This window comes from Rhinichthys klamathensis, unplaced genomic scaffold, assembly GCF_029890125.1.
Source record: "Rhinichthys klamathensis goyatoka isolate OS25496 unplaced genomic scaffold, OSU_Roscu_1.1 h1tg000197l_1, whole genome shotgun sequence".
Classification (NCBI taxonomy): domain Eukaryota; kingdom Metazoa; phylum Chordata; class Actinopteri; order Cypriniformes; family Leuciscidae; genus Rhinichthys; species Rhinichthys klamathensis.
In genome coordinates, this window is record NW_026606723.1 from 2,585,803 (window position 1) to 2,599,834 (window position 14,032).

A 14,032-nucleotide genomic window follows, 5' to 3' on the forward strand; every position below is an offset into this window, starting at 1 on the left:
ATATCATAATTATACATTTAAAATTTTCTATAGTTTTACTAGTTTTAATACTTATTTTAAAAATATATTTTACATAATGTATAATAGTAATTAATAGTTTTTGAATAATTGTAAAATACTAAATGTAAAAATATACAGTAACACCAGAGAATGGAGAAAGCAAGAGAGGAGACTGGAATATAGTGTGTGCCCTTAACCACTAAGCTATGGCCCTAACACATTTGCTCATTATTTAAAGATGCATTACCACTATTATTAATTGAAACTATTGTCCATCCTGCCTCTTTTATCTACCAATTAAGTGTCCTTGAGCATCAATTAATCTCACACAAAATATTACTCTAGTAGTCCAGCTGGCTGAGGAAAAAATAAATGTGTGAACATCTATAATCTACTCCCCACTGTCTATAGCCGGCCAGAAATCTCACGCTGATAGCGAGGAAACTTTTCTCTCTCCAGCCCATGCATTGAAGCTAGAGCAAACTTCCCTTTTCATGTAAGAACTGTATTAGATGGACACCTCTGCAGGCTTCCTCCTGTCAACCAACCAAAGGTTTTCATTTACACCATCAGAAAGTGGTTTACCTGCTGCGTTGGAGATACAGCATCGCTCCATTAGCCCTCAAAGCTACAGAAATTCGCTAGAAGCCAGACAAAATGAGGTTCCAGGGGGCTCTGCCAGATACGTCCCCCTTACAAGACATCGAATGGCATTTTATTCAATGCTTTTTCCCTACCGTCGCAAGGCTCATTGTGGAATTCAAAGACATTTATTCGGCGGCTTTGATAAAGTCAGTGAAGGGCGGGAGGCAGATCTCTAGTCTGTGGATGACCCTGGCCTGTTGAGCCGAGTTCGCGCCTGCGCTCCGCCCGAGGCGAACGGATGCTGTCTGGCTCTGACGGTTTCCTGGCGACTGAGGGGTAAGAATTAACACTGATCCCCAAGCTCGAGGGAAATGAGGGAAGCGGCATCTGAGGAATACACCCATCTCGCCCGTGGCTTTGTACGGTTCCCTGAAAGGGACATCTTATCCTGGATTAGCTCTGACAAACTTCACTTCCCCTGCTTCTCACAGAATGGAACAACGCGAGTCCCTTGTGTCGAATGTGTTGTTCCCAGATTTGCATAATGCTGGATTGTTGTGAATGCGAGTTAGTCCACAAAAGCAGCCGAAGCAGCCCGAGGATTTATTGATGTTTGAAGGGCAGACGAGGAGAAGCCTAAGCAAAAACATGGCCGTACTGAAAGTACAAATGATCAAGCATCTCTTAACCAGAGGATCTGGTTCGTCATCCACCAGTATGCCTCGGGCGCACCTGTCAAGTTTAAAATCTGTGGCATCTAAGCACCTTGTAAAGGTTGCCCTCATTCCATGTCCTGCCTCCAAACACCCCGCGTGGCCCAGTTCTGTCCACCTCTGTGTACTGTAACTATAAATCTGTGGAGGCTGCCGTATGTGTCAGCGCTGACAGAGCTTGAGGCGGAAACTGACAAAGAGGAGTGTCCGCAGTAGGGGGATGATAAACAGATACCATGGAAAAGGAGAGGGTGACCTGGAGATGCTCCTCAACTCCTCATGGGATGTTGCTTTTGACTCTCCAGTCTGTTGCCATCATGAAGTTCATTTTGAAATAATTACATTAATATGTTTTAAGTGGAAACCTTTCGGAATGGCCCCGGAGATTTTAGCTGGGGAAATTGAGTGGAAATTGAATTGAATATAACCGGTGTTTGTCATCAACAATAGGCCACGCTTGAGTGTAACCACTAATCGTAATGATTTGTTTAAAGGAACCCGAGACACCCTTTATCTCAAGCTTCTTCATACAGGCCATGCAGAAGGAAACAAAAAGTTCATGAGAGAGAGATTAAATCTTTCTGTCCATGACTTTGACTTCATTTTGTCTCTGGCAACATGATTGATTTTTTTTTTTTTTCATTCAAACATTGTTTTGGAAATTCGGCTGGACTATGACTAGAGACTTTTGTTTACTGAATAGAAAGTATCATCTATATGCCGATATCCATTGCCCTTAAAGCATGAAATAACTTATTGTTTCCTGAAACACTAAAATACCTCCCGGTAAAATACATTCAAATCCAATTTTGTCGTGAAAGACCACTGCATATGCATTACCTCTAAGTGACTATAGCAAAATTGAGCATTATACATAAGCCTGGATCGGGGTGACTGCAACACAGGGGGTCAATGAGATTTTTAATTACATTTCCATTACAGCACAGGACTGCTGCTGCTGGGCTGAAGGAACAGGTAAATATAGACAGGATTTGCAATAACACATCTGTGATCCATCTGACCACAGGCCCAAGAGCAGAGTCATTTCATTGCAATCTGCTCACACTTTCACCATGGCAATCACTTTTGCTTAATTACAAGATTAGAGGATCTAATTAGAAGATCTGCTGTCTTTGAAATCAACACATCCTTTGAAATGAGACACTTTTGTTGCCCAGAGGGTAGACTTTTCCCTCCTTGTCAAATCGATTGCGCTTGAGTGAGTGTGATGGGTTCTGTTTGCTTGTGGATGGGGTGACCCTGCCATTTTTTAAAGGAGATTTCATTGTCTCAATACAGAGAGTAAGCACGTTAATACAAAGCATCTTGGGAAGTCTGTCAACAACCACCTTGCACACTGATCGCTTTTGTCACATTATTATTATTATTATTTTGAGAGCCAGCATTCAATCTAGCACATATTTTACTTTGCCTGTCACTTAGTCTAAGAGCAATACTTGAAAGTAAAAGTAAAATGCAGTGAAGTGCAGTATTTTATCTCCCCATGTAGAGAGAGGGAAAATTTCCATCCATCATGGAAATGGCATATGGAGAGAAAAGAATTAAGAAAATTGCCACAGACGTTCCTTCCTTTTACAAATAAGCCTGATGCAGAGTAACTGTCTTTTTTATAATGCTTCCATTTGATTTGAGGCGAGATTTTGGGTGTTCGGTTTCTGTCTGTCAGAATGTTTCAGTGATTGAAGCTTATTTAATATAGCCTCACTTCTTGTGTTTCTCCCAAAAGAGAAATTTCAATGTGGACGTTTTGTGAGTAAAATCTGGTTGAATTTAATGAGATTTCTGAATAGAGGGCTTTATTAAACTTTATTAAAACTTGAAGGACAACACACAGAACAACAATTGGCCTTTTACATGGCCATTAGGGATATGATCTGCAGCTACATCATCACATATCACCTTGCAGGTCATTCATTGCAAATTATTTGATTATGAAGTGCTTCTTTTTGATGTTATTTGGATGACTGGTCAGATCGTGAGGCTTTACTTATGCCGGTGATGTACGGTTCGGTATGATCGTTCTAGAGAAAGGCTGAATGCATGCTAAGACTCCGATTCATGAAATGGTTTGCGGAGATCATTTCATCATCTGTTTAATCATACATCATACAGGTTTTTACTGGGGATTTTTTTTCTTCCATTTTTTTAAATGTATTTTTCCTTGCTGAATAATTGCATGTATATACGTATATGGACAAATCTGAAAAAGAATGATGAAACCGAAAGAAAACTAAATGAGGAAAAATGTAAATAAATAAATAAACATTGACATGTGGATACCCAGAGAGCCACAGCAAAGTCCATTTCAAATCTCCACTGGAGCACAGTATCTGTTGCGGCTTGGGCTTCTTTTGAGAAAGTTATTAGAAGTGGGCAATGACCGCCTGAGTCCAGGACGATAAAACAACAGAAGCTTCCTGAGGAAGTGAGGTAATTGACTATGAGTGCAAGATCAAGTGTAGCCACCGGCTCAACTCATGAAGAAAACGGCAGCATATCTCCTCCTCGCACCTGTGCTAAGAACAGTGAGGCATAAACTCATAGCGTTCGGCGTTCTCCAGCCGCCTTTGAACATTCTGAATATGAGCTGTACACTTCTAACCTTTTGTCATGGCCAACAGGATCGAAACCCCAGGTCTACTGTCTTTTTCTTATCAATGATTGTTGTTATTCCTGTCTTCTCTCAAAAGATGCACTTGTACTGGTTTGAAAAGGAAGATGTGATAAAACGATAGCGTGAAGACACAAAAGAGGCTTATTTTAAGTCATTCTTTAAAACTTCTTCCACTCTTGAAAATGCCAACACTGACAAAAGGAGTGGAATCAATAACTGCTATAGTATCTGAGTGTCCACACAAGAGATGACGTTACTTGTGCTCTAGTGGCCACAGACTCATCTGTACCATTGTTTTTGACTGAGAAACTGAGACAGTCTTCCACAGTGGTGTTGATGGGACAGATGACCCTCTAAAGTCAATCCAGCTATCACACTTTATTGTCTTGGGAGATTTCTTCAAAACCAGTAAGCATGACTTCTGGAGGAAGAGATGTGTTGCTGTGCTTCGGCCCTTAGGGTCCTCACCTCAAACCCCTCAGAGACACGTCCTGTCCTCCTTCACTCCAGATTGCTTTTGCTGTGGTATTTCGCTCATAACTCAAGGTCATGGCATCATGCAGAGCATTATTTGCTCTCATTCTCTTTCCTCCACCTTTTGTCTTCATTTAGACTTTGAACACGAGAATTAAATGTCAGCTTTGTGTTTTGGTTCACCTTTGTGAAATAGGGCTAAGCAGTGATGGAAGGATAGGCATGCCTGTTACATCAGTATACTTTGATTTGTTTGTGTGTTCCGCCCAGTGACTTTACTTTGAAACTCTTCCACAATCCACAATTGTGATTTTTTAATTATTTAAAGATGAATTAGTGGATGTAGAATAAACCATAATGATGCTGCTCTTTTAAAAAAGTAGCAACCATTTAAGCTATTTACAACAAGTAGCTAACTGCAGGTATTTAAGTTTGGCAACATATTTTAACATGTATCATTATAAATATATATGTATAAATAACATTTTATTTACATTATATAATAATTTATGAATAACTTAATTATATTGACAAGAAGCTAACTGTGTTGAAGATATTTAAGGCAGGCAACATGTTTTGCATGTCATTGTAAATATTATAGCCTACATTATTTTATTAACACTATATAATTGTATCTATTATTAATCATAACTCCATTAGCTTTAATATAATTAAAAAGGATGGTAGCTAACTCCATTGAAACCATTTTAGGTGCACAAAATATGTTTAGCCTACATATAATTATAAATATATATTTTTTCATTCATATTATTAGATTTTTATTTATTTAAAAAAGTAGTAGCTACTGACTGCATTCAAATTTATTTTTTAAACAGAAGAGTCTAAAAAAATTGGAATTTTTAGCTGGTGCTTTACAAGCATTTTAAATTATGCATTGTTGTGTTGTGTTTTAGGGTTAAAGGAAATGGCCATAACTTAACAGATCATTTCCAGGCAGAAAATTAACAGTACTTTGTTTGTGTATATACAGTACCTATAAAATACTTACAACTTGAATTATATAATTGTATAAGGGCGTTTTAGTTATATAATAATAAATAGGAGAGTGTTTTATTTTTTAAACTTATTGCAGAAGTAGCATGTTACCAGAAAAGCAACAGTATATTTTAAGTAGATTAGCTGCTGAAAAATGTAGTAAGGTTAGTAGTGTCACTACTTTTAGTTAGTTACTCCCCAGCCATGGAGGCTGAGGCGGTAGATTAGATATTCTTTTCAATTTGTAAGCCAAAGCTGTATACTACATTGAGGCAAGAAGCAGGGAATCTAATGAAAAGTTACATAATGGTCTGCGTGTTTGAGTGTGATAACTTCATTTTAACGTAACTGGATTAGAGTGCTCCCAAGCAAAATGAGAGAATATTCAGGTTTTCTGTAAATAAGGTGCTGAAGAACTGCAGCATTTCTGTTGGAGAAACTGTTCAGCGGAACAGCAAAACTGATAGGATCTTTCATCATGTCCTATCACTGTAGTTCAGCAGGTGTCCACTCCAACCAGGTGATTTACCCCATTTCAGGCAAATGAAAAAAAAACATGCTTAGTGCATCATCTTGAGACTGATGAAGCTCTTTCCCTTTCTCTCTTTCTCTCTCTCCCATCTCATATTCCTCAACACCACCTCAAGCAGCCTGAGGTGTGAACCCTGAGAGCTCACAGCAATCCTCCTTCACCACAGGACAGATATTTTTGAAACTGGAGACTGTGGACTCTTGGATGAGTGTCAGACCTGACTAGCGATTCATTGTAGCTGGAGGTGCAGTACGATGTAACGGCACACTCCAAATTGAAGGTATCCTTTAGTCCTGACCTTGCACCCAATGCACAAAAATTGGACCCCATCTCAGACTTAGTTCGTTTGGATCAGATCAAAGTCTGCTTTTATCAGTGCCCGATGGCGCTCTCTTTTGCCACTTTCTGAAGAATAAGCATATGCTTTCCATCCAGCTTCATTCCTTCACTTATCTAACTGGGTAATTGGGTATTCCAGTCTCTTATTCTGCAGTCATGAACGTTAAACAGGAATACTGTTTATGGTAATGATTCTTCCATAAGCACCACACAATGCGTGTAATTATGTGACTCCGTCTAGTCAAATTGAGATGAGAGCAAATTTCTAGGGTTTCATTAAGATGGCAATTTCTTGGAATTACTGAAAATTCCGGAGGCAAAATGGCTGCTGAGATTAGAGGAGGTTGCTTGAGAATTACTCATTTCTAAACCATCTGCTTCTTGAATTACACATTAGCCAAACTGTTGGTTCACAGTGGACTCTTATTGAATTACGGTTCAGTCATTGTGTTAAGGGCGGCCCAACACACCAGCGCACCTCAGAACGTGGCATGATCGCGGACCTCAATCTTCTTTCTCATCGCTGTGGCTGAGCTCCGCACACCCCTTCATTTATCTTCAGGCTGTAGAGGGTGGAAAGGAGAAAGAGGGCATTAAAATCACTTGAAGCTGAATGGGAACAGACAGTCCTGTCCCGGTCTTCACTCCATTTGTTAAGTTATGTTAATTCCTATCAAATCCATTCGGTGAGAGAATGACCCAAGCAGGCATCAAGCCCATCTGCGTTTGTGGACAAACCGGCAATGGTATCTTGCAGCAAAGTGGATGGGGAAAGAGGTTTAAGAGAAAGAGCGATCTCTGTTTATCTCTCCATCCAGAACACATATTAACATCTTAATAGGAATGTGAGTTAAATCACGTCTTTAGACCCTCCCTTCCTTTTGACAAGCGTGAATTAGGTGTCAAGCAGATTCCCACTGACTTTAATTGAATCTGCCTTCCCTCCCAAAAAGGGAAATCTGAAGTCAAACTAGCCTATTAGGTTGATCAAGTCATGTTTTGTTGGGTTTGGCAGCATCATCCCTACATCCCACCCCCACCCTTCTCACACAGGAGTTGTTTATGAGGTGAGATTGGGTGGGATGTTGTACAAGCACACCGCTCTGTGCTTTCTCGCTTTTCGTTATCCTCTAATAAGTTGTGGCCTGCCGTTTTTGTTTTTTGAACTCCCCCAGGAAATCCCCTCAGCTCTCGGGCTCAGGCCACAGATGAGAGCGGGAGATTGCCGTGGGTAAACACGGGAAGGCTGATCAACTCCTCGTGACTGGATTACCAAGCGTCGGATTGCTCAGTCGAGACATCCTTCCCCTCGCTTCCTTTCCCTTCTCATCGCGTTTTTTTATCGAGTGAGATGTTTGGAGTGGGGATGAGCCTGTGGACTGATAAAACAGGACATGGACCGTGAGATGTAGCAGAGAGTTCACATGCTCTACTCCCTGTTGGGTGTTCCCAGGGCTTGATTTTTCTTCAAACTAAGAGATTTCAGGTTTTTCTGTTATGGTATGTAAAAAGGTCACATTAAACCCGCCTCGGAAAACTCATTATCATTCCTCCATTATTTATATTTGCTGCTCAGATGCCTTTTATGTATAGAAATAAATATTATTTAAAAAATGATATTTTATGATGTTTAAAACTATTATAATGTAAACAAAGAGTTGACGTATGCAAATCATTTCAATATTTATTGTTTGAAAATGATTTGTCAGTTATTTAAGTTATTTCGAGTTATTTCCACCTCGCTCATCAGTAAAGAAGATGCTTGAGAAATGAGACTTGTCATGTGTGGGAAAAACATAAAACAAGTTGTTAACAAAACATTTTTGTGTCATTCCCAGTCAAGCTGTAATTGTCAAATTATGCACAAATATTTATTTGTTTGTATTTAGGATACATAAAATGCTAGCTATGAAATAAAAAATTTAAATTTGCTATGGTGCAAATCTCAGAGGTGTTGATAATTAACAGGTTTAGTGACATGGAGATCTTTCATGTCTTTCGTTGGCCGGCTCTGGAGTGATGTCTCCTGTCTATTTTCTCTCAGTACTTCTCTTCAAACTCTTTAATTTCCGAGCCGAGTGTGAGATATTGATGAAAGATTTTGCTCCTCCTTTGCTCTGTGAAGAACCAATCAAGTCCACAAACCAGCATTAACTTTGGGTTGTCATGGATCCCTACACTTGATCAATAAACTTCACATATCATTACGCCGCGCAGCCTCAGAGGCCTGCCTTGTTCTCAGGGTGAAATGGAATGAATCTTTGTTAAAAATTGCTTGTGATTCGCACTTTTAGTCTTGAGGGCAAAGTGTATTTCTTTAGCTCTGGCTCCAGCTCACAGTTTGTGCCAGATTCATTTGAGTTATAGTCAGGACTGCAGTTGACAGAAGAATATAAACAACAAGGCCTGTGTCTTCAGAGCTCCACTGTCACTCTCGTAAATGTTTAAGCTATTTTCACTCTCACACTTTCTGTTTGCATCAGTTCTGCTTGTTGGTGCCTGTCAATAATTTGGAGGTCTTAATCCAGAGAGGTGGATTTTAAAGATACTTGAATCCCTATTGCAGGCTTACACACATCACAAAACATTTTTTTTTAAATCTACATGCATGTAATTTCAACATGTATGCTGCTTATGTTTTACTGTATGATTTAAATGTTCCTCATTTATTAACTAAATGTTTTTATTACTAAATTCTGTTCTTTCTCTTCACATGATTTACTTATTTCCAGTAATATTTCCAATTTCACGTTATAGCTAATCAAAATGATTCTGAGTAAGATTAGTACTAATGTCTTTTTCCATTATGGAATCGTAAAATGAATATATGTGTATCTTGTCTAAAAAAAAATTCCATTTGGTTGCACTAGAGTCTATTCTTATAATACATTAAAATATGTACCTTATAATTTACCTCATAATCAGCTGTATGTTATTTAACCATAGTTATAATACAAATTATTAATATCATACACTACTGTTCAAAAGATTTTTGAAAGAAATGAATACATTTATTCCACAAAGATGTATTAAATTGACTAAAAGTGACAGTAAAGACATTTATAATGTGACATATTTAAAAAAAAAAATGCTATATATATATTTTTTTTCACCGAAGAATCGTGAAAAAAAAAAAGGCTTCATATGCAGTGTTACTTTAAATTTTCTGTTTGTTGAAACTGTTGCAAGTAACACATCATCTCTTGGCTCTTTCTCTCAGATTCACAAGCAGGAACAGAAGCACAGAGATCGTTGGACCATGCGGTTATTGGAGGCGTGGTGGCCGTCGTGGTCTTCGCCATGTTGTGTCTTCTCATCGTTTTGGGACGATACTTTGCAAGACACAAAGGTAATTCAGCCCCCAGTCTGTCTTTTGGCACATTTCTAAGGTCAATAGACTTTCTAATTATTTTGGATAAGATTCTGAATAGGGAAAGAAGTCATTCTGCTGTCGAAGCTCTGCAGGTGCTTTGAATTGGCCCGTGGCTACGACCACATTAAGGCCAGTATCCCTCTGAGTGCATCGCGCTGTTGTGTTCTGTAATATAAAGTGGGCGCAGCATCTCTGCATTTCATCAGGGCTACTGCCTTCATTATCACGCCACAGACTGAGAGGATGGGAATAATCCCACTCGGAAATGAAGTTTGAAGTGGATCGCTTATTCCCACCTCCTTGTAACACTTCCCAAGGTTGATTCTAAAGCACAAAGTCAAACCAAACCCAAACCTGGAGAGGATGTTATGGAAATTTCCTGAATTATTAGCCACAAATAACACGTTTATTCTTCTGAGTATGTGTCAGACTCAGTTTTAGTTTCTTTCTTGTTTGTTTTATCAAATAGCGCTCGATCTAGAGGGTCAGGTTTCGTTTGCCGTGCTGTAATCAAAGTGTCTCCATCATGGGGTATTAGTTTGGGAACGTGTTACCTTTTGTTTTCTTACATGAAAGACATTATAACGCAACCAAGTGCAGCGTGGTGAAATTAATGGCTTATTTATGGGCAGGTAAAGTCCCATGAAACGACCCTCACTCTAAATTAGAGAAGCTGCTCCAGATGGTCTTTAATCTCTTTTAAAACCCTGCAATTGCATCAATCAGAGGCCCTGGGGTGCTGGAGATATTGCTTTTATCAACACGCTTTTCTTTAAAACCCACACAGGCACCTACTTCACACACGAAGCCAAGGGGGCAGATGACGCGGCGGACGCTGACACGGCCATCATCAACGCCGAAGGGGGCCACAACAACTCGGACGAGAAGAAGGAATACTATATCTGAGTCCCGAGGCCTCTGTTGTTCTTAATATTTTCTTTTGTTTTGTTTTTGGCGGGAGGGGGTGGGGCATGGGGGAACTGAGATTACTGAGTTTTTGTTTATTTGTCAGTTTGTTTGAATTTCTTTCCTTGGGATTGAATGACGTAGAATGCTACACTGGCAGCTGAGAAGATGTAGGTATTTGTGTTATACAGCGGGTTTGGGGTCAGGGGTGGGGTTTAGGGGTGGGCGGGATACCAGACGTTGCCAGATAAGAGTGTAGAAAGCGTCACCACACAGCACCTCCCCAACTGCTGGTATTTTTTTCGTTCTTTCTCGACCATTTGCAGAAAATTCTGTGCCTTGTTCTGAATTTCTTTTCTTAGTCATGCTTTAAATGCCATTGATCATGTCACACCTCTAAAACCCCCTTCCCGAACACACTCACTCACACACACACACACACACACACACACCTCCACCATCTCTGATTATCGACATGCTGTCTGTTTTCCTATGAAGGTACATGAGTGCACACCTCAATGCATTCCCCTACACTGTGGGCATCTCCTTCAAAACACCATATCCTCTGTACTAAGAGCAGGCCTAGTCACATGGCAGCGTTTTGATTTACTCAATCCCAGGTCATCAGCATCATGAAGGGAAGTGCAAGCAGCTTCCTTCCTTCCTGTCCCCCAACAATTTGATGAGACCGGTGGAGAAGTGATCCTGGACGTTGCACCTGTTTTATTTTGACGGTGCGTCTGCATTGCTGCAGACTTCTTTTATCCTCTTTTTACTTCAGTTTTATTTTTCCTAATTATACTGTATGTGCCAGTACATTTGAATTTTGGAATGGGCAGAGGCGCAGACGAACAGTTCCTGCTACTCTGCACCTAGCAGAAAGCCCTTTCAGTTATTTATTGTTTCAATATAATGATGTCTTAGGTTTTGTCTGCATTTTCATTCAGAAACGCACATGCCATAATGACGAAAGAGTCGCCGTCACTGAAAAAGGTCTAAATGCTGTGGCTTTTTTTTTATCGTCTTATGCTGTAATTTTCCATGCAGGGCTGCTGAAGGTGACCCTCTAGCACACGTTAATAACTACCTAAAATTGTGTCAAAGCGAGACGTTTTCTGGTTTTAGAGTGTTTTGTTAGACTCAAGGGAGGAAGCGCCACAACTATCATGTTTGTAGATGTACAGAGAGGGAAGATGTGGAAATGATTTGATTACTATAACTTTACTACCTTAAAATGCATTTTAACAGCCAAAAAACATCTGCATTTGTGAATCTGGTTTGTAGGCGAGTCAGTAAGGATGTGACATTGATGTTAAGCAGTCCAACAAGTGTGTAAGGGTTTATGATTGCCTGTCAAGTGAATTGCCTGTTTGTTCTTCCTCAGAGGAAATAGTGGCGATTGCAGCTAGCTTATCCTAGTGATACTAGTATATTAATATAAACTGCCCAAATATCATAGACTACATGGTGCGAAAAAGCACCACAGCAAGATAATTTCCTCTTGTAAACAATGTGTGCTTTATTGTTTATAATTGCTGTGAGTTGCTCCTCCGGGTTCCTGCTTATGCTCAGCAGTCCTGGGCTTGAAATGTGGTTAGTTTGAATGGAAAGTGAAATAAACCGTCTTTATAAGAAAAAAGCTTTTAATAACATTCCAAATATTTTAGGAAAACAGTCTGTGATGTAATTACCCGATAACGTGGATTTCCCCCTATATTTACAGTCGTTGTCAACACATGACGCTAAACAAAAAGGAGCTCTCTTCGCTCCTGTGAACCAACACATTAGACATTTCACTGAAGCCTAGCTACAAACGTAGCACCCGTTGAGGGTACATAATATAAGGTGGATAAGCTGTCTAAAGTACTTTTCCCTAAAGAGAAGTATTTCTTCTCACTTCCTCATGACTCTCGCTGTAGTGTAAGTGAAGTTAGATGCCATAGTTTAGACCCTGCTGAAACCAACCTCAGTGTGTAAATAAAACGGCGAGGTTGAGGGGGAAAACACACTCTTGTTTGCTTTATTTTTCTTATTCAAAAAAACAACAAAAAAAACAAGCATCCACTGAGACATTTTAGAGTATGTGCATTAACCATGAGAAACACTTTGGACGCTTTTGTTTTTACTTAGAATACAAATCCGAGGGAATGTCTTGCAGCTTGATGGTTACCGTTGCAGTTGAGATATACAGTTGTGTGGCTTGTGCTTAACTAGTGAGCATCATTTAGCTTTGGTCTGGCAGCTTCTGAACAGGATTTCAGACATCCCTTCTCCTCTTTTGCGTACGTGAGAGACATGACATCAGTATACTAATTTGTGGTATTTAGACTGGGACGATGTACATTTTGTTCAACTTGTTATGTTAGACCTGTTTTAAATGTGATTAATGTGGTTTAATCCACTCTACTAGGCGTTTGAGGACTTCAGATAGATGGTCGATGGGGAGACGTGGTTACGCCAGTAATCTATATTTATCATCCGTTTCTTGTACAGCAAGTCGAAAAAGGTTTCATTGAAAATGTCCAAATATAACAACTAGTTTTGAGATGTGAACTGGGTTCGGTTTCAGTTTTGTAGTTTGTTGTTGTCATTGATTTATTAGTGCCCCCTGTTTGATAGTGCAACAGTGTTACTGGTTGATTTCTTTTATTTGAACTTGACAGTTTAATTTAAGCCCTGTCTCAGGTTCACGTACAATAAACAGTATGTTTGCATCTCAGGTAGAATGCAAAGTTACGGCCCCCGATTAAGAAAGTGGGAAAAAAATCAAGCTGGATTTCAAATCAAATGGAGAATTTGACATGTTTTGTTTTAATATTTTTGTTGTTCACTGTAAAACGTGTACGTAATGTACACGCAATATTGAGTATTATCTTTTTTTCAGACCTACTTCACACAGAGAGGACAGTAAAGGACCAACCCGATCTCATGAGAAAACGTAATTATTTCACGAGTTTTAGAAAAAAATGTAAGCATGAGAGTTTAAGCAAATTGTACGAAACCATACAAATGAGATTATACAAATTCACCAAACCGTAAAATAGTTACGAATTGCCATGAGAGTGTGTTGGGGAAAATTCAAAGTCGACATGTTTCTTGTTCTGGTTCCAGATAGGTTGGAAAGTGTTGAAAGTTTTTCATTCATTGTTTTTAGGTTGGTTATTTTTTGTCTTTCTGCTGTACTTGGGCAATGTTACTGTGTATTAATGAAGAAAAATGATATCCACATTCCCATACACATTTTGTATTTGTTCATATTAGACATTTTTACAAAAAAAAAATGGAGAGTTCTTGTCTTAATAAAAAAGAAAAGATATTAATGTTCAAAGTAATGATTGGTTTGGGCAGTGTTATTTTTTTCTGTGTGACATGAATCTTTTGAAGGTAAAGTCAAACTTCTAAAACCATGACTGAAAAAAGACATATATTTTGCTGTCATCAATGATCTACACAGAACTGGGAACAGAATCCATTTGAAA

At 39.2% G+C, this 14,032-nt stretch overlaps 1 protein-coding gene and 1 long non-coding RNA gene across 6 annotated transcripts in view; one reads left to right on the forward strand and one right to left on the reverse strand.

The window, feature by feature from the left end:
* cadm1a (cell adhesion molecule 1a) overlaps positions 1-11,422 on the forward strand; it is a 309,712-nt gene extending 298,290 nt beyond the window's left edge. For all 5 annotated transcript variants that reach the window (XM_056263058.1, XM_056263061.1, XM_056263059.1 and 2 more), the window contains 2 exons: positions 9,495-9,623; positions 10,435-11,422. In XM_056263058.1, the coding sequence (XP_056119033.1) occupies positions 9,495-9,623; positions 10,435-10,553 (248 nt within the window). In that variant the 3' untranslated portion in view covers positions 10,554-11,422. The remainder of the gene's footprint in view (positions 1-9,494; positions 9,624-10,434) is intronic.
* A 579-nt stretch (positions 11,423-12,001) lies between these two features.
* LOC130096527 (uncharacterized) lies at positions 12,002-13,359 on the reverse strand. Its single transcript, XR_008808190.1, has 2 exons — positions 12,619-13,359; positions 12,002-12,571 (listed from the first exon to the last, which is right to left on the reverse strand). It is a non-coding gene; the product is annotated as an uncharacterized LOC130096527 (long non-coding RNA).
* Positions 13,360-14,032: the final 673 nt, after the last annotated feature.